Source organism: Panthera pardus, unplaced genomic scaffold (assembly GCF_024362965.1).
Source record: "Panthera pardus isolate Hobbes unplaced genomic scaffold, ASM2436296v1 HiC_scaffold_6, whole genome shotgun sequence".
NCBI lineage: Eukaryota > Metazoa > Chordata > Mammalia > Carnivora > Felidae > Panthera > Panthera pardus.
Genome location: NW_026526991.1, coordinates 111,223,599 through 111,242,916, shown reverse-complemented (window position 1 = coordinate 111,242,916; position 19,318 = coordinate 111,223,599). Strand labels below are relative to the sequence as shown.

At 38.7% G+C, this 19,318-nt stretch overlaps 1 protein-coding gene across 4 annotated transcripts in view; it reads right to left on the bottom strand.

Annotated features, from left to right (window-relative positions):
- NRP1 (neuropilin 1) overlaps positions 1–19,318 on the bottom strand; it is a 138,431-nt gene that overhangs the window by 40,806 nt on the left and 78,307 nt on the right. For all 4 annotated transcript variants that reach the window (XM_019465170.2, XM_019465173.2, XM_019465174.2 and 1 more), the window contains exon 7: positions 959–1,114. In XM_019465170.2, coding sequence (XP_019320715.1) covers positions 959–1,114 — 156 coding nt within the window. The remainder of the gene's footprint in view (positions 1–958; positions 1,115–19,318) is intronic.

Genomic DNA, 19,318 nt, shown 5'->3' with positions numbered 1-19,318 from the left:
AAGAGTGGGGGCTTTGCAGCTAATCAAAAGGAATTAACAGTTCTCTCACTTCACACTATGGCTCTTCTTAGTTCCAGACCCAGAAGGAGAAAATCAGGCCATGCATGCTCAAAACAGAGACAAGGACATGTTAAGTGGCCTCTTCCCAAACCCTGAATTTCAAGTTACCTGGATCTTTGCTACTATCCTTATCATTTCTGTGCATTTTATTTGGCCTTCAGGGCAAGCTTTTAGTTTTGAGGAAACAGTGAATATGAGATCTCAGAAATCTTTTGATGAGTAAATCAGAGCAAGCATAACTTCAAATAAACACGCAGGCTGAGAAAAACAACTCAGCTCCAAATGATTTAGGGCAGGGCACCCAGGGCAGGGCATGGTTGGTGTGTCTTCTTTTGTTAAGAGCAGTGAGGAGGTAACATCATGTCATTTGTGTGATCTGAGGGAACACTGTGAACTGCCTTTCTTCTATTCATTTTCACATAAACGGCCAAACACTCTTGTAAATTAGTTTGTGAGCCACAGAGGGTAGATGAAAAGGAGTTTTCTAAAACCAGCCCATGACTGAGAGGAAGAAAGAAGGAATCTATGAAAGACAATGAAGAAACACGGGGAAGCAAAACAGAACAACTCCTCAGGTTCTAAAAAGACAGTGCTTATCCTATACATGCTCAGTGTCCCCATGGGAGGGTTAAAGTGATTCTTGAGTCTAACACTTAATTTGGCTGGTATTGACTTTTCTAGGAAGCATCTGTATAATTTCCTCTTGGCTTCTGGATCTGGGAACATGAGACCCCTCCACCCCCACCCCTTGGTCAGATATAAACCTCAAATTGCACTTTTCATTTTAAATCAATCCCAAACTAAACCAGGCCAGACAGAAAGCTCCCAAACAAACAAGTAAAAATTGATCATCCGTTTCAAAGACTGAATTGGTTGAGGGGCTGACAGTGAAACTTACGACAGGTTTATTTCCTTCCTTTATGGTGATCCAGTCTTCCCCATTGGAGCTAATGTCTATTCTGTAAGTCTTGACATAATATTTCTTCTTGGTTTCCTTTGAAATGGCTCCCTGTGTCCCGACAGCAGTGACAAAGCGCAGAAGGCCCAAGTCTACCTGCAAAACAATACAAGCTTAGTCAATCATTCACCCTGCACCATCATAACCTGAAACATCTTTTCCCGTGGGTTCCACAGTGCAGTTTTCAGCCACCTGAGAGTTATAGGTCCTACTTCCACCTGGCATCAACATCCCCTAACTTCTCCATTTCATTCCTTCTAAAGAAAGGCATGGCTAGGATTAAGACAGCAATTGTCCGAGTTTGGCAGTTCCAGGAAGAGACTGCTGCAACCACAACTGCTTGATCTTGGTACAAAAGTGAACACTGGTTTCAATATCATTTTGCTATATTTTCTAAGAGATTAAAAATTCTTTCCAAACAATGCATTGGTATGTGTTATTTTACAATTAGAAAAGATAAGATAAAATTAGAAAAGACAAGATAAACTTGCAAATTGGATGTTGGAGAGGCTTGGACTAAAACTCAGGTCTAATGGGCTCCCATTTCTCATCACTCTTCAGCATCTGTCCCCTTCCAGACAGAAACAAGAGGACTTTGAAAGCACTAGGAGTGCTGTGGTTTGGAGAATGGGCCAGAGACTTATAATCTGGAATGGAGGGGAGACCAGGAAGGCAAAGTAAGGATATCTGTTTCATCTTTAGATTTCTTTCTTCCCCATATCTTCCCATGGCCTCTCTTGCAGTTCAGCTCAAGAGGCAAGTGGATTCCAAGGCATCATCTGGGAAGGACTGATGCCTCCAAGTGACAATGGCTAGAGTTCACAAGCTCCTACTGTAAGTTTCCAGTGGAGAAGTTCCTCAACACTGTAGCCTCATCTTCATCTCTCACTAGCCTGTCTCGTACCCCTGAAGGTTGGGCTACTTGGAAAGCATCACAGCAGTGATGACAGAGGGTGACCAAAGCCTGAAGGTCCACGATTTCCTGGCAGAGGTGTGCAGTGGCTTGGGTTGTTCCTGTGACCCTGTGATATGAGTGGGTGGGGCAAAGATCTAAGCATCGGGCCCTCAAATCTCTAGTATTGGTTCTGCCACTAGCTAGCTGTTGGGCCTTGGACAAATCACTTCATCTTTAATGACTTTAGATTTCCAGTTCTTCGCCCGTTAAATAAAAGAGTTGGGCTAGATAACCTGGAAGGCTCCTTTCAAGTCTGACTTCCTATGATTCCATGTACTCTGTAAAGTAAAATACTGTTGACCCTTGAACAATGAGGGGGGTTAGGGGCTCTGACCTGCTCCATAGTTGAAGATCAGTGTATAACTTTTGACTCCCCCAAAACCTAACTACTAATAATCCACTGTTGACCAGAAACCTTACAGATAATATAAATAATTGATACACACATAGTTTATATGTTATATGAGTTATATACTGTATGCTTACAATAAAGTAAGTTGCAGAAAAGAAAATGTTATTAAGGAAATCATAAGGAAATACACCTCCAGTACAATACTATAAAAAATACACTTTTTAGTGTGCCCCCATAGTTCAAACCCATGTTGTGTAAGGGTCAACTACAGTGTTTTTTTTTTCTTTTACTTCCCTTATTTCCATCATTAATAACCAAGAATAATCTTTAAAAACAAATTTAGTTCATTTATTTATTTTAAGAGAGAGTCAGTGTGAGTAGGAGAGGGGCAGAGAGAGAGAGGAAGAGAGAGAGAGAATCCCAAGCAGGCTCCACACTGTCAGTGCATAGCCTGATGTGGGGCTTGAACTCACCAAACTGTGAGATCATGACCTTGCATGCTGAAACCGAGAGTCAGACGCTTAACTGACTGAGCCACCCAGGTGCCCCAATAACCAAGAATGATCTTAAAACAAAAATCATTACTTGTTTCTATAGATTAGAAATGTTTTCAGTTTTCTTTTAGGGATACATTTGATTATTTGTTTAAAATTGTTTTCCTCCATTTGTCATACCCTCTATTGTATTTCTGTATAATGCAAATACTTTAAAGAAATGATACAAATATATGGCAAATACTTTTGAAAGTTTTTTTAAAAAAATGTTTATTGATTTATCTGGAGAGAGAGAGAGATAGAGTGCAAGCAGGGGAGGAGCAGAGAGAAAGGGAGAGAGATAATCCCAAGCAGGCTCCACACCATCAGTGCAGAGCCTGATGTGGGGCTTGAACCCATGAGCCATGAGAACATGAGCTGAAGTCAAGAGTTGGATGCCCAACCAACTGAGCCATCCAGGCACCCCTGGCAAATACTTTTTACAGGACACAGAAAGTAATTGCATATCACAACTGCTTAACAGTAACAAGATGTTTCAACAGTACATTCATTATTAGGTAATAGAATGCCATTTTCCAATGAAAATAGCAACAAAAGCCAAAAAAAAAAAAAAAAAAAGAAAAGAAAAGAAAAAGAAAAAGAAAACAACCCCCTCCCCTGCAGTATACCCTCTACCTACCACCAAAACTTCTGAATCCTGCTTTCCACGTACTACATGACAACCCAATTTTCAGAAAACAAAATTTCAATTAACCCTCCAGTCCTATAGGCCATGGACACCTAAATAATTTCCATTTTATGTACAGTCAGCCTCATGAAGAATGACTATTGTCTTTCATGAATTGCTTTTTCCTGAAGGCCCTTAGAGTAGTTAAATCAACATATTGCCTATTCACTTCAAAACTGAACACAAAGTTAAATCCAGGAAAAACAGCTGTATTACTAGCTCATAAAAGCCAAGTTGAAGTCACACAATTCAATAATAGGAGACTTCATCTAGAAAGGAAGAGGATACCATTCAATGTAAAAACATCTTTATCTCATTTACCTGATTTAAATTTTTTTTTAACGTTTATTTTTGAGACAGAGAGAGACAGAACATGAACGGGGGAGGGTCAGAGAGAGAGGGAGACACAGAATCCGAAAGAGGCTCTAGGCTCTGAGCTGTTAGAACAGAGCCTGACGTGGGGCTCGAACCCACAGACTGTGAGATCATGACCTGAGCTGAAGTCGGACACCCAACCGACTGAGCCACCCAGGCGCCCCTCATTTACCTGATTTTAAAGATGTAAAGTCTATGCTCTGGTTGCTATTACCAGATTTAAGAGAAAAAATGAGCATGACTTTAATAGAAATTAATATTTTTGGATAATGGTAGATGCTTTAATTTTAACAAATAAATATTTACCCAACACATTTTTATCAAGTGCCTGTACTTGCTATTTGAATTTTTTTCTGAAATTTGAGTTTTTTTCACAAGTGAACTATAATACTTTGTATGAATTTGTATACAAAGCTCAAAAAAAGGAGGCAAATCCACGTTTGCCAGATTTAGCAAATAAAAATATAGACTGTTAGGTTAAATTTGAATTTCAGAGCAACAACAAATGTTTTTAGTACATGTACGTCCCGTGCAATATTTGGGACATATGAACAACTGGTCCATTGTTTACTTGAAATTCAGATTTAACTGGATGTTCTGGCAACCCTAAATCTAACTCTATTCCAGACAAATAATCAGGTGATTTTAAGTTGCCGCAAAAACTCTCTGATTTCCTAACGCTGCAATCTGAAAGTTAATGGGCACTCTGGACATGGTTGCACTCAACAATTTCAACTGTTTTCAAATGCTCTCAGAACACTTAGTGCTTTACTGACTATCCATTGAGTCATGCCCAATGCCATATCCACTTTCAAGCTGAAGGGCCCTTCAGGTCTTGACGTCCAAGGGAGCATGAAGCAGAGCTATTTAAATAAACTCTTCCTGTCCAACTTACAAATGGCTCTTCAGTTTGGAAATGATTAAATTCTCAAGAGTGCACATTCAGCTTAGGCTGATTTGAAATAGCTCTAGTACTTCATTCCCTGGCTGTCCTTTTCCTAATTTTTAAACTTTGTTTTTAGGGTAAAATTTGGTTACCAGGTAGGAGAGAATTTAATTGGTAGTCAACTGGAAGAACCCTAGGCATTAGAAACAACTGACTTAAAGGAAGGAGCAACAGACTGGAATTAACTGGGTATCCAACAGGGGAAACGTCCAAGGTCCCAGATAGAAAGGCCCTAAAACATGTACACGAATCACTTGTAAAAAAGAAAAAAATATTTTCTTTTCTCAACAGCAATGAAATGCATTAGCAACCTCCTCTTGTAATTGCATAAAATTTCCTGCTGTGCTTCAAAACTCTGCAGATTCTCTTGTTTATACCGCACTGGGATACTTGAAATTTCATTTCATTTTTCTTCCTCACATTACTGCCACTGGGTTTAGTAAGGATGAATGACAACCTCACAAAATGATCAGGGCTGGGGCCTGAACCTTTGCAATTAAAACCGGATGGTAGCCAGAACTCTACCAAGACACAGCCTCCCTATCACTGCGGGAATTCTCATGGGCAACACCAGGGGTGTTCTTTCAAGTCCTTCTTCCTAGGTATTTTTGAGGAATGCCCTAACAACAACCCTGGAGTGACTCACTGGGTTTGGGAGAGAAGCAAAACCATCAGCCTCAGAAGCCCTGCTGGGCACACTTCCCGTGTCTGTGTCAGGAGACTCAGAAGGACTCACTGCCTAAAGCCTGGGTGTTTACACCATTCTCACCAGTGAAGCCAGCTCTGCTAACCATGACATTGGCCTCCATTGGCCTTTGTAGTCCTACCTGCTGCATCTATCCCTCTCCAACCATCCCTTCCAGCCACATGAAATTATTTGTTATTCCTAACACAAAATAAGCCTTTCTGTTTCCCTGTTTCGCCACGTGAAGTTCTCTTGACCTAAAATAACCTTTTCCTCTTTTCTGACAACAAATCACTCTTTCATCTTTTCAGTCCGGTAGACAGAATGAAGTACCTTCTTCCCCCGGGATGTTTGGGGGATAGCTCATGTCTCCACCACCGAACCCATCAGGTTGCGTCTTTGCTCTACTTCCATACAGACTTTTAGGATTTCTTGCAAGGGACATCTGCTTTTCTATATAGAAAAGTAATAGATGTCTATTGAAAATGTATAAGCTGCAGAAAAGATTAAAGAAAATAAAATCTCCATAAGACCAACATTAGGAGAAAGCCACCAATAATAGCCTTCCAGAGTATTCTTTCCTATGCAAACTATATGTGAATGTTGTGTTGTATGTTTTATTAGTATCAGAAAAAATGAGGTCATATTAAGTCTATGTTTGATGACCTGCTTTCTGTTTAGTTTTATGGATAGAAGTTTTTGCCCAAAGTATTTTCAATGGCTTCATGGTGTTCCACAGTATGGTTGTAGCATGATCTGTTCAACCTGTGAACATTTTTATTCAACCTAACTGACATTCATTCAGTGAACACTTAATACCACTCATCTTTTAAGTTCTGTATCAAGTGGTGAGGATATAAAGAGCAGTCAGAGTGTTGGAAACACAAACACATGATGACAGAATGGGGCAATCAATACACATGAAATGTGATCCAGCACAGGGGAAGGAGTAAAATTTTACCCAGAGAATTGGAAGTTGGGGCACTGCAGACATTTCACTGCAGACTTTGATGTCTAAGATGGGTATTGAAGGGTACCCAGTAGAAGTGGACAAATGGGCACAAAGGGAAGGAATGTTCTGGTGAGAAGGAGGAGCAGGAAGTGCAGAGGTAAGCAGGAGGAAATGAATGAATGAAATAAATGGACCCTAAACAACTTACTGTGCCTCCCTCACCACTATAGACATTATTTGTTAAGAAGTATATGGCTCTTTAAAGAGTATTGTGCTCCGGTCATTTTCAAGCCAAAAGAAATAGTTTTCACAAAAACCTTTCCAAATCAGCCACTGGCCATCCTCTTGCTGGTTTAGCTTTTTGAATTATGATGAGCTCTTACCACCTCACATCATAATAGACAAGATTGGTGACCCAAGACAGGCGGCTGGAAAGACAAAGATATAACCCCAGAATTGTTTTACATAATGCCACCCCTCTGTGTTTTGGAGGGTTCATCATCCTGAACGATAATTCCTTTCTTTCCATAAAAACTCATTCACACAATAACCATAATTAAGTAACCTGCTTTCCCTAAATCCAATCAGCTCTGTTCCAATCACTATCTTCTTATTTTGAAAGAATATCATTATTTCACAGCTGCTTTACTTTTAATTGGAAGATGGATGTGATTTTACAGCTGAGTTTGATGCACTTCTGTTTGACATTAAGGGTGATGGTAAGGGGGTGTGATGATGGGACGGGTATGCATGGAGCCGAGCATCAATGCATTCGCTAAAATTGTTGAATGTTTCACTCTGTGTGTGTGATGCACATAAACATCTGGTACTTATCTGGTAGTATGTAGACTATTTTGCAGAAGTCTAGCACGCTACTTTTGAGTTCTGTCGGCCACTCTCTGAGTTAGCTTACAATAGCTTACCCAATATATCCTGTTTCCAATATAAATATAAATATAAATATAAATATAAATATAAATATAAATATAAATTCTAACACTGCTAGTAGAATGTCTACCCACATCTTACTTTCACTGTGCTCTATCCTCAAAGAGAAAATATTGTCAGACAGCAGATGCAGAAGAGGAAAGCCCAATTTTCATTTCGGGTTTGGGGAGAGGTGCAATAGTAAAATCCTGTCCTCATCCACTTCTGGGGGGGGAGGGGGTAGAGAGCTAGCAGCACCTGTGGGGTGAGGACCCCCTACAGCATAGATCCTGACCATGATCTTGACTCAACGTTTGTTGTAAGATGTCTACAGGTATAATCCACATGCACTTTATGGCCATGGCATTGTCTTAGTAATGGCAGGAAACACATTCCCCAGATAAAGAGAAGCCAGGAGAGGCACACATTTTACTGGGAATCACTTTTGGACAAAGCACACATCTTAGCATTGTGTAGTAAATCACGTAGCAAACCTTTGCAAACTACCATTTAAACACCAGCATGCAGCCTCCGAGCCATGAAATGAATATCGTTGCTTTCTATAATAATACATAACCAGCCATTGGTAATGTCATAATGTGGAAAGCCTCATTTCTAAAATGAAAATCTGTCTTGCTCAATAAAATACTGCCCATTGAGGTAGCATTGGTAAGGAAGCGTTTACCATCTTCTAACATTCCCATAGCAGGTCAATACAAGAGCCTGAAAAAATAAAGGACAAAGAACTGAAGTCTGATTAAAAACAGGAAAAATACTTTGAAGCAGGGGGAGAGTGTGTTTGGTTTTTTTTTGGAGCATCTCTGATGACTCAAAGAACTGTTTAATTCATCACTAGACACCACAAGCTAAAGAAAATATTTTTTAAGTAATTGTCTCATTTCCTTAGATAACACACATGTTTTCTGATAGAGCCTGGTCATTTGAACATCAATGCTGTTGTAGGATCTGAGGGCTTAATTCAAGCATCTGATCATTGCATTCCTTAACCTAGCATCTTGGACTTTGTATAGTTACCAACTGGAATATAACCACTTTATAGCCAGTGACATAATTCTCTATCTATGTGTTTTTTCACTATAATTGTATTACATAAAAAATATACTTATGGCTGAAGTTACTATATTAACAGGAAAACCACAGGGCAGTCCCTATGTATCAGGCATTTATTAAGGGCTAAATTTACAAGATTATCTCTTTGAATTCTCAATAGTCACACATGGAAGATTTTATGGGCAAAGCAACTGAGGAACTAACTGGTGGGTGGACCTTGCCCAGAGTCACAGAGCTCACCTGTGACTGGGCCAGGACTTACCCAGAGGAGACCCGTGGCCCATGTACAAACACTCACCCATGCTGTTGCACCATCTGTATTGCAAAAACTTGATAAGTATTGAAAGAATTGTTTTGTCAAGAATAATGAAATCTGATCATTCTTTTTAAAAATTACGTTTTTGTATAATCATAGAAAATATGAAACCATTTATGATTACCTTGACTGTGGGTTTAAAATTTACACAGGCTACCAGAAAGCAAAACTTTGCAAATGACTCAGTTATGCTGTTGAAAAATAAGATGGTAGGGATGGATTGTTTTAAGCAAAAGATAATGAGGAAATATTTTTTAAATTCTGGTAAAGAGTAAAAATATCCAAGTATGAGAAAAGTGCAAGGCAGGAAGAACCTTACCTATTTTCTTTTCTGGTCTTAATTGCCTGTATTAATCTCTCTCTGTCTCTTTTCTCCCCCATAGCTAAATTAAAGGAAAGCATTTTTCTTGGGTGGAAACAAACTACTGGTTATAACAAAACTCCAGTAGTACAACAATCCTACATGAATGAACAGATGAATTCTTCTATCGGAAGATGTGAGCCAGCCAGTTAGAATAACATTAGATAAGGATGTAACAGCAGAAACGCAATGGAAAGCCTGGTTTCCCTGACTTGCCACTATACTTCCAGCATAAGAACAAGGACAGGGGCAAGAAAAACCATGTCCCTAAACAAGGGCAGACCTTTGTCTTTTTTTGGCTAATAAAGAGAGACAATGCTTAAGTGGGTTCCTTTGTGTCTGAATTTATTGCACATTCTTTCTATCTCATGTTAATTTTTTTGGGTATAAATCAGAAACAACTAATTAAAAAAGTAATATTTAATTCTGCTATGTTCTTTGAACTGGAGTTCCATCTGGTTCTGTTTAAATAGTAAAATCTGCTGTAGCTGTTAAAATTGGCAAGTGGCATAGGCAAAAAAAGAAACAAAAGGGACTCCGCGCAGCAGGTTAATACTTTAGCATTTCAACTAGAGTCATTTCCAGAATCCAGCTACTCAAATCACTCCAATATGGAAACGATAAAGATGGAATGTTCTAGAATGGAGGCACCACCACTGGTCTACATTTCCTCCATGTGATAGATACAGGCTTTGAAGATAGATTAGGCTTTGAAGATCTTTGGATTGACAGCAGCACATGGGACTGTGACACCCACCCGAAAATGCTCAGCTTAGTTTATGAAAAACATCTTTAAGACACGTATGAGCAGAAAGTCTTCACATATTCTCTGCAAAACCTGAGGGTATTTTTCCTTCTAGATTTTCTTGAACAGATATAATTGTGTGCAGAAAAACCAGACAGTTATTCCATTTGAATTCCTCTCTTACTTGAGAAACCTCTAAAATCTGGACATTAAGACACACTGTATTATGTAGATAAACATTAATTACTGTTCTTCTTCTTAAAAACGTTTGGGGGCAAACTATAAACAAATAAATGGAGCGAGGGAGCATGCTCACAATTAGGGCACGTTACACATCATAGATGTTCAAGCTGAAAGTGTGAAATTAAATTGAAGGATCTCAAGTGTCCAGTAAAAACAGCTAATCCATTAAACTCAACACACATGTACTGTTTGCCAGGCTCTGGAAGCAGGTAGGCCTATGTGGAAATAATGATAACACAAGGCTGAAAGTAAAAAACACCACCATGTTGACAGATGAGGCATTATGGGATTCCAAAGAAGGAAGATTTCTTCCAGGAAGAGAAAGAACAGGGTTTATGGTAAAAGGGTCATTTGAATCAAACTGGATCTCATAAGATGGGGTAAGATTTTGGCAGGGGAAGGGGCCAAGATTGTTGAGCTAAAGGCAGAATCAACTGGAAAAATATCTCACCCAACTGTCTGTATTTTGAAATACTGGATATGATGAATATTTTCTTTCTATCTAATATCTCCTGGCAAAGTTGCTTTAGAGATCAAGGTTAAGTGTCCTCCCTGCCCCCTCCCCCTAGCATGTATCACTCTTTGCATGGGCCTTCATGTGGTCCACAAGTCCAGGCCAGGAAGGGCGTGGCTAGTGACAGAGAGACAATGACATCTTATTTGTAATTAAGCTTTAAGCTCAGGAGCATGTACTGTGTTGCTGAGATAATCCTGCTGAAATACGGGCTCTCCCTGCCTCTGGGAATCCAAGCATTCCTGGGAACATACCTAAACCTCAATCTGCATGAGTCAGGGACTTCTCTCTTGAGCTCTAATGGCACACTCTGCAGTCTTACCCTAAGTTTATATCTACATTTAAAAGAAAACATTTCAGTGAAGTGGCATAAAAACCTTTTGTTTACTTCAGGGATTCATACTGCTGTTGAAATCATACCATTCGCTCCTCAAACATTTAAGGAGAGGGCATCGAGTTCAGAACATGAGCTTATAAAAAAAAAAAAAAAAAAAAAAAAAAAAAGAACATGAGCTTATAATGGTGAGCGTTTTTGTTTCGGTGGAGGGAAGTTGGTGACTGGCAATTACTCATTTATAACACAAATAAGTCTTAGATACTTGGGTGAAAGAGAGGGAAGGTTCCCAGATTCCTGCCCTCTAGTCAGTGAGGGAAAAAGTAAAGTAAACAATAAATCTCAGTACAGAGTAGAGAGACTGCATTATATATGCTCAATCAATTCTAGACTTCAGGGAAAAAATTGGGGTGATGCAGGCAGCAACTGGTGGCAGATAGCACAGGGTCCAGAAGTACCTCTGTAGCTTTGACATTAAAAAGTGACCTGGACAATGTTAAGCAAGTTAATTAGCCATCCCAAGCCTTAGTCTTCTCGTCTTGCCAGCAAAAACACTAAGGCTTACTCTATTTAGTTACAACCCATGGTTATTATGAGGATCATAATGAAGCATTCGTACACACATTAACCATAAGAATGTGACCCTAATATTTTTTTCTCTTAGTCACTTGGGTAATTGGTGTGTGTGTGTGTGTGTGTGTGTGTGTGTGTGTGTGTGTGTGAGTGTACCTGGATTTTAACTCTTCTGAAGGAGGGACAGAAACTTTCATTTTAAATTCACCTGGCTCTTACATACAGTGTCTAATCTTTAGCAGATACTCAGTATATATCTGTTGGATTTAAACTCAATGCTGTGTCTGTCCACCATTGTTGGCAAGATCTGAAACCCCTTTCTTCCAAACAAAAGCCAACTGCCTGTCATTAAAGGCAAAGTTAGTGTTTGGCCAACTAACTTGTGCACGTAAGCTAGGAATGTGATTATTTTTATCTTGGCGTTTATAACTGCAACTAGTATAACTACTCATAAAATTTCCAGTCCTTTGAAAAGCCCACTACTTGAGGCTGGAGTCCACTGAACAATGAGTTTCATGGGCTAGGTTGACGCTGTGTGAAGTATTCCTTTTCACTTATTTCTCAGATGACCTCTCAAGTAACTTAGTATGTGTCCTTCCTCCCACAAGTCACCCCAAAGGACAGTAGGACTTCCATAAATTTTTTTTTCACAATGTCTATCAGGCTCTCAACCTCACGCAAACCTTTTATTTTAGAGCTAAGTTAATTGCAAACATGATGTCCACAGGATGTTTATGTATTGGCTGTTTATGTATCTGGTATCTTAGACTTTTCCCATACCCTTCCTGTATTTTCTAAAAAGGAACAACATCAACATTTCACTGCATAACTATAGGTCTCTACGGTTTTACCAAATTAACGTGTGGGCTTTATAAGACGTTGGAATTATAGCTGTATGTGGCTAGGAAATGCATGCAGATTTCAGGCCTTTGGTGAATTTTGTGGGTTTTTTTGTCTATGGTGTCTGAGAAACAGCCTCGTAAGTTAGCCTCCTGGCAGGAGTACTAGAGCTCTGCACCAAGGCAAAAATCACATCACCCCTTTCTAGATGCAGTGATCTCAGTTATGACACATACATCTTTCAGGTCTATCAGGAGTTTAAAGAGATTTTCAAGCCTAAAAGACCAAAAAGCATATTAAACGTCATGTACAGGTAAAGTGTATTTACTTGTTTCAGAAGCTGTTGTTCCACTCTTCCTGTTAAGTTTTATCTGCATTAGTGGGGAGATCCCTAACTGACTCAAGATAAACACACATTTGTACTCCAAAGGCATCTGTCTATTCCAGCACAAACAAAAAGACTTGTTTATTATTAGTTTTCCAGTAAGTCATGACTTTAATTTTTCTCCCTCCTCCTAAAAGCTTGGTTTCAAAAACAAACACAAGGATGAATTTCTGGAAACTAAAGACTTGCAGATGAGGGCAACCGTCTAAATCAGCTTCTTGGCCTATAAACTCTGACAGCATCCTTTTATACTGACTTTCCATGTATTTCTCAGGGAGCTAGGTGGGCCTGTCACATTAATGAGAATTTCATGTGCTGATGGCAAATCTGCAAGTGCAGGTGTCCAAGAAAACTCGTCCACTTGGCATGAACAATCCAGCAAGGAGCTGATGGGATTATTGAGATTAAAGTCAGTCACCGCCTAAGGTTATAAGGAATGCTGCCCTGGAGACGAGAAAGGAGAGAAAGAACAGACTGCCTAGGTACAGCTGGCCATCAGAAAGTGTGTGTCAACAGTTAGTCTCTGAAGGGATGCCAATCATTCCTGAGAAGAGATGAAATGAACGTCACGATTGAATATTTGGTCAACTGTGTTTTCCCTGTTGGAAGCTTATCTTTCATCCAGGAAGTGTATACTGATTCTTTTTGAAGATCACTGAGAAAGGGGGACAAGAAAAGCCTTGAAATAATGCATTTTCAAAAATTACTCTCTAAGAAAATCATTTGCATTTACAATTCACAAGGAACGTTCTGTAGTTTTGGACTGACTGATTCCGTGTTGGAGCTGGGCAATGAAAACAAGGAGAGGAGAAATGTTATATAATGATTAGTGATTTCCAGGCTCCCCTTAGAAGAAAGGGAAAAAGCATGACATCATTCTGTGTTCTGAAGATATGCTGCTTTGCCATCCAAATGCAGGCTGAAAAAAAAATCTATATTAATTTCATGCATTTCAGCCTGGGTCACACAACGGGAAAAATGCATGTGCATGACTACTTTCAAACCACAGGAGAATGAGCACAGATGTTACACTAAGCATATCATGTTATTCGTCCCCTAGCACTGCCTAAAGTCCTTAACATAATGGAAGCTATGACTTGCATTTATCCACTGGAACCATTCTTAACACGTGGTTGGATACATCTATTTCAACCATACACTTGGAGGTGACAAGAGGTGAAATGCTTTCTTGGGGAACATGGCCACACTGCTGTGTGTGTGTGTGTGTGTGTGTGTGTGTGTGTGTGTGTGTGTGTGTAAGGGGCACTTCTTGACAGAAAAACATGGAGCTAAGGCACATATTTGGAAATGTTAAAAAAAGCATCCCTTTCATATACCCTTGCAAGTTTTTGGAGCAGAAAGAATCCTATCCCATTGTTACTATAATTTTAGACACAAAGTTAAGGATAAGAACACATCACTTTGCATGGTTTTACTAAAACTGCCAGTATTTAAAAAGAAATCAAATGAACTGCTTCATAACATTTGAATTACTTTTGATAAAAAGATTTTAATTAAGATGAATTCTATGAGACACATGAATATTCTAAGTCTAGACACTTCAAAGAAAGATAAGTAGATAAACAGATGTTAACGTAAATTCTTCTTGAAACCGCAAAGTTCTTAGGCTAAGGGGACTGGATTATTGTATTACAGGAATTAATAATCACAGTTGAATTTCAGCATATACAGGACGAACCCCAAATTGCCTATTCCTGCCTCCTTTTCCTTTTTGTCCTACTGCCCAGAAAACACAGGAATGTGCAGATGGAGATCATGTAAGATGCCTTCCACGTTTGTCGCAATAAAGAAGATTCATTTATTTCCTAGTGGTTGATTGAGAGGAAATACCATATTGAATGTACAAATGTATTGACTGGTTTTTCTTTCCATGGAAATTGAATTGTTAAGTAAATGAATTCTTGCTGTCTTGGCATTGGAGCTTTCTAAATAAATTAGAGCCTCCTTATTGCAATATTTGGAAACATAAGTTAAAACTACAGAAATAGTATAATGTGTGTGTGATAGAATGTTGCTGATTGAGTAGCAATGACTAGCCTGGATTTTTAAAATAAGGTTTAAATAATTAGCCCATGAAAATCCTACGTGCTATACCTTCATTTTTTAAGACTAGGAACATAAAAAAGAGCTATTATCTCTTCTTCCCGTGAGCGTGGTGTCTCTCCTAAAATATAAAAGAACGTTTTCTTCAGTATTTCATATTTCATAATTTGCTAGTTTCTTTTTATTATCACAGGTACTCCCCACTGCAAATTTTAGATTTCATTTCCAGATTCTCAAACTAAAAGCTCTGTCAGATTCTTGCACTTTCTGTAGCTATTAGCCTGCGTATCTCCCTGGGTCTTGGTCTTTCTCTCCTCTGAGATGGATCTATCTGCATCAGCTTTAGCCCAAAGTAAATACATCAAGTCTTGGAGGCATAAGACAACTGTAATGTCCTTCTTCATACAGCTTCATCCAGGTTCCCTGGGGCCGCTTTTTTTCCCTGTCACTTTTCTGGGCTAGTATTATGGCCTATAACATCCTCAGAATTGAATGTGGTATTTGTCTTCTTAAGGAAAGAAAAAAAGACTGAGTATTGGCAGGACTTTAAGGTGTGAACAGTCCGTAATGGTAGGTAAGCTTATGCCTTACAGATATTTTCTTCAAAGATTGGGGAGACACGAACGATGAACTCTCTGGGCCTCATCTTATCTTCCCTGGTGGGCTGCACATCCCTGTGAGCTAGTACAAAAGAACCAAGGAAGACAGGCCTCACTAGTGAAGTTTCTATGTGAAATCCTCAGATAAACTTCATGGTGAAACCAACCTAAACAATTACTTGATCGAAGAAGAGAAAATGTTTTGAACTGAGAATACATTTTTGCTATGTGCTGCCTCACACAGTAATCAGGAGTATTTAAAATGAATTTCACTTATGCTTCATATATTTATGTTTTCATTTAGGCAAAGCCCAGGGCACCAGCTGATAGAGCAAATTTATTTCTAATAGAATCACAGAATCTTAAATGCTTGAAAAGACTTCAGAAGCTGTCTGGTCCAATCATCCATCCCCTGAAGAATTCTATCAATAGATAGTCCTTCTCAGGCCTGCTCAAAGAATAAAGGAGCTGATTTATTTTTCTGCTAAATCCTGAAAATGTAGTCAGAAATTTAAAGCATTAGAATTGTGAGAAAACAAAACTTTGGTAAAAGTAAGACTTCACTATTCTGAAGACAGGCAATTCTAAGAGTGTCATAAATGCAGTTTTAACCCCTTAAGGCAAAGAGAGCTTAAAAAAAAAACCCTGCATGTCACATGCATGAGTACATATGTGATTATTCTGAGTCATAATGTGTGCAATTAGTTTCACATGCTTACTCCGTTCAATAGCTGGAAATATGAAAGCATAATGCATTTTATTACTATTGGGATTTATAGAGCATTTTTGATTTAATCTGCTTTCCTCTCTTTATCTGAACACAGAATTAAATGAAATTCGAAAGCTTCGGGGAGGGCAGTGGAAGTGGAGAAAGGAAACAAATATGAGTATCTGTCTCTCTTGTAGGTCAGCATCCCAAATTGTTATTGTGATGCTGATCAAAATTGCCTTTTTGATGCAGAGCTTTCAAATGGTGCATTAAATGAGAAATATAAGAGGGTCTGGAATGTCCATCTGTATCCAGGCTTTGGAATTTGCAGGGTGTACCTTTTCCATCTTTGGAGGAGGTTGTTGTGAACGTGCTAGGTAAGTTTTAAACTGTGGGTTGTTCCAGTTCTGAAGAACACACATTTTTTGCTCCAGGGCTTTCAAATTACGATATGAAAGTTATTTAAAGCTTAGGAGTTCGTGTGTTACATTACACGCTGCATAAACGTAGCCATTGCTCCTAAATGCGAACATTAATGCACTCTGTAAAAGGTACAATTATTACCGCCGGGACAGAAATCAACAAACCCCACCAAAGGAATTTCTTAAAACTGCTATCATAAAATCTGTGCATGTTATGGATTTCATTAACATTTTACTCCCTGAGGATTCCCAATTGTATAATAACAGAAGTTCTTTAAATTTTAAATACCACAGACAGGAACAGCCTTTCACCCAAAACAGATGTGAAACCATCAACCTTGCCTTCTTATTGGTCCACAGATATGAAACTGGTTGGAATTGATAGCTCTTAATGTGTTGTTGTTTAGGTTACAAAATTGGAAACTTAATAGTATTTTTCCCATGAAAAGATAAGTTAATAAGCAATAGACAAGTTTTTCAAACACAGCTCCTTACTCTTGATTACCATGGAAGTGAAAACACACACACACACACACACACACACACACACACACACACGTTTGATTTACATACTGCAAAAAAATTAAAATACATTGGCAAAGGTCAGTGACACATAATGTCCAGGTGTGGAGGGGCTCATTTCAGTCTTATTTTTCCTATATCTTGTCAACAATGACTTGTGATTTTATCCTTGTGTTTCCTTTTCATAATCCAATCCTTATCAGTGCATTTTGAGACCCAAGCTACAGTATTTTGAAATCACATCTGTATTTATTTAGCTAAAAACAGTTCACGTTTAAAAGCTAAAAATAGTGAAGCTTAAGATAAATAAACCAGGAGGTTTATGATGCTGTTTTCCTGCATAAGGTAAACAGATGCATCTGTATTTTTGGAAAACAAAAGAACTACGGTTCTATTCAAATGATTATCTATGATAAGCAATTGAAATGTGACAAAAAACAGCCAAGCAACCAGTTTACCTTTCCTTTGTGATCAACCTTATTAATGGTGATTACCCTTTTTATTTAAAAAATGACTTGATTAGGACTTGGGGCATCTTCTATACCGATGGTTTTCAATGGAGGGGGATTTTTGTCCCCAGTAGGACATTGTACAATACCTACAGACATTTTTGGCTGTCATAATTGAGGTGTGTGTGTGTGTGTGTTTGTGTGGTGTGTGTGTGTGTGTGTGTGTGTGTGTGTGTGTGTGTTACTGACTTCTAGTGGGTGGAGGCCAGAGGTACTGCTAGATATCTTACAATGCACAGATAGCCTCCACAATAAACAGTTATCTAATCTAGGGGAGCATGGGCAACTCAGTTGGTTAAGCATCCGACTTTGGCTCAGGTCATGATCTCACGGTTCATGAGTTCAAGCCCTGCATCGGGCTCTGTGCTCCAAGCCTGGAGCCTGCTTCGGATTCTGCCCCTCCCTGCTCATGCTCTTTCTCTCTCACCCTCTCTCTCTCTCTCTGTCTGTCAAAAATAAATAAACATTAAAAAAATTAAAGAATTATCTAATCTAAAACATCAGTATTGTTTAGACCAAGAAACTCTGGTCGGGACAGAGTCCAGTCATTGGCCAAAGGTAAAGCTTTGGCAATGACTGCTCAATTTGATAGACATCCTTTACCAATCAGTAACTAAGCAGGAATATGCTGGGACTTAAATGTGCTTACCTGGTCTTCATGATGTCACCTTTAAGAAGGACCCAAATTCATGTTTGCACAGTATTACAACTGAGTAGCAACAAAGAAGGGGCAGCAAGGATGCTAAGATTCTAGTCCAGGGTCTGGGTCATTAACTTGCTATGTGGTCTTGGAAATCACTTAACCTCTTAACTCAAGCAAAATAAGGAATTTAGATAAAATGATGTTTGCATCTGCTTTTAGCCTTATACTTAAAGCTGAGCTATCCTGGAAAGAAAACAATTCTCCTCTAGAATATAACTATGAATATTGGTTCCAAATAGACATAAAACAATTAAGAAACCAAAACCATAAACAAATGAAATGTGTGTGGTATGCAAATTAATCTATGTGAAGTGTAGTTCTACCTGAATAGTTGTGTTTTTTTTCAATATTGTCTTTCCAGCGATTTCATCATAAAAATCTAAGAGGTTTCTTTAAATGTCACACATTCTCTTTGGGGTGTGTTGACATGAAATACTAATTAGCAAAATCATTTGACTGATTTTTAAAACTGAATTAAGTGGTTGATTTGATCAAAACAGTTAAAATGATCTTGGTATTTTGTAGATGACAAAACAGTCAGGTAAAAATATCTTAAATAATTATGCCACACGTTTATTCCATGTTCCCCAAATCATAACCTCCTTTAATGCAGCAACAAGTTCTGACTTTAACCCATCCCTGTACATGTTTTCTGTAAGTATTTCCTTCAAATGACTTTCAACAACTTGAGAAAACAAGGTACAAGAGAAAGCAAAGGAAAAGTTCCTCCAGAGAGGAATTTTGGGAACAGAGACTTCCTGGGTGGAACCTAGTCAGAGAAAACAGCCCTGTGATAGGATGTAAAGCATTCATTTTATCAGGAAGTAGAGGTCCCTGCAGAAACAGGGTAAGATAATGAAAGACTTATCTTGGGGGAATTTTTTTTAAAGCAATTTTTCTCCCTTCCAGATCAATGTTTTAGCTAAAACAGCATATTAATATTAGTTGCACCACAGACACACACACACACACACACA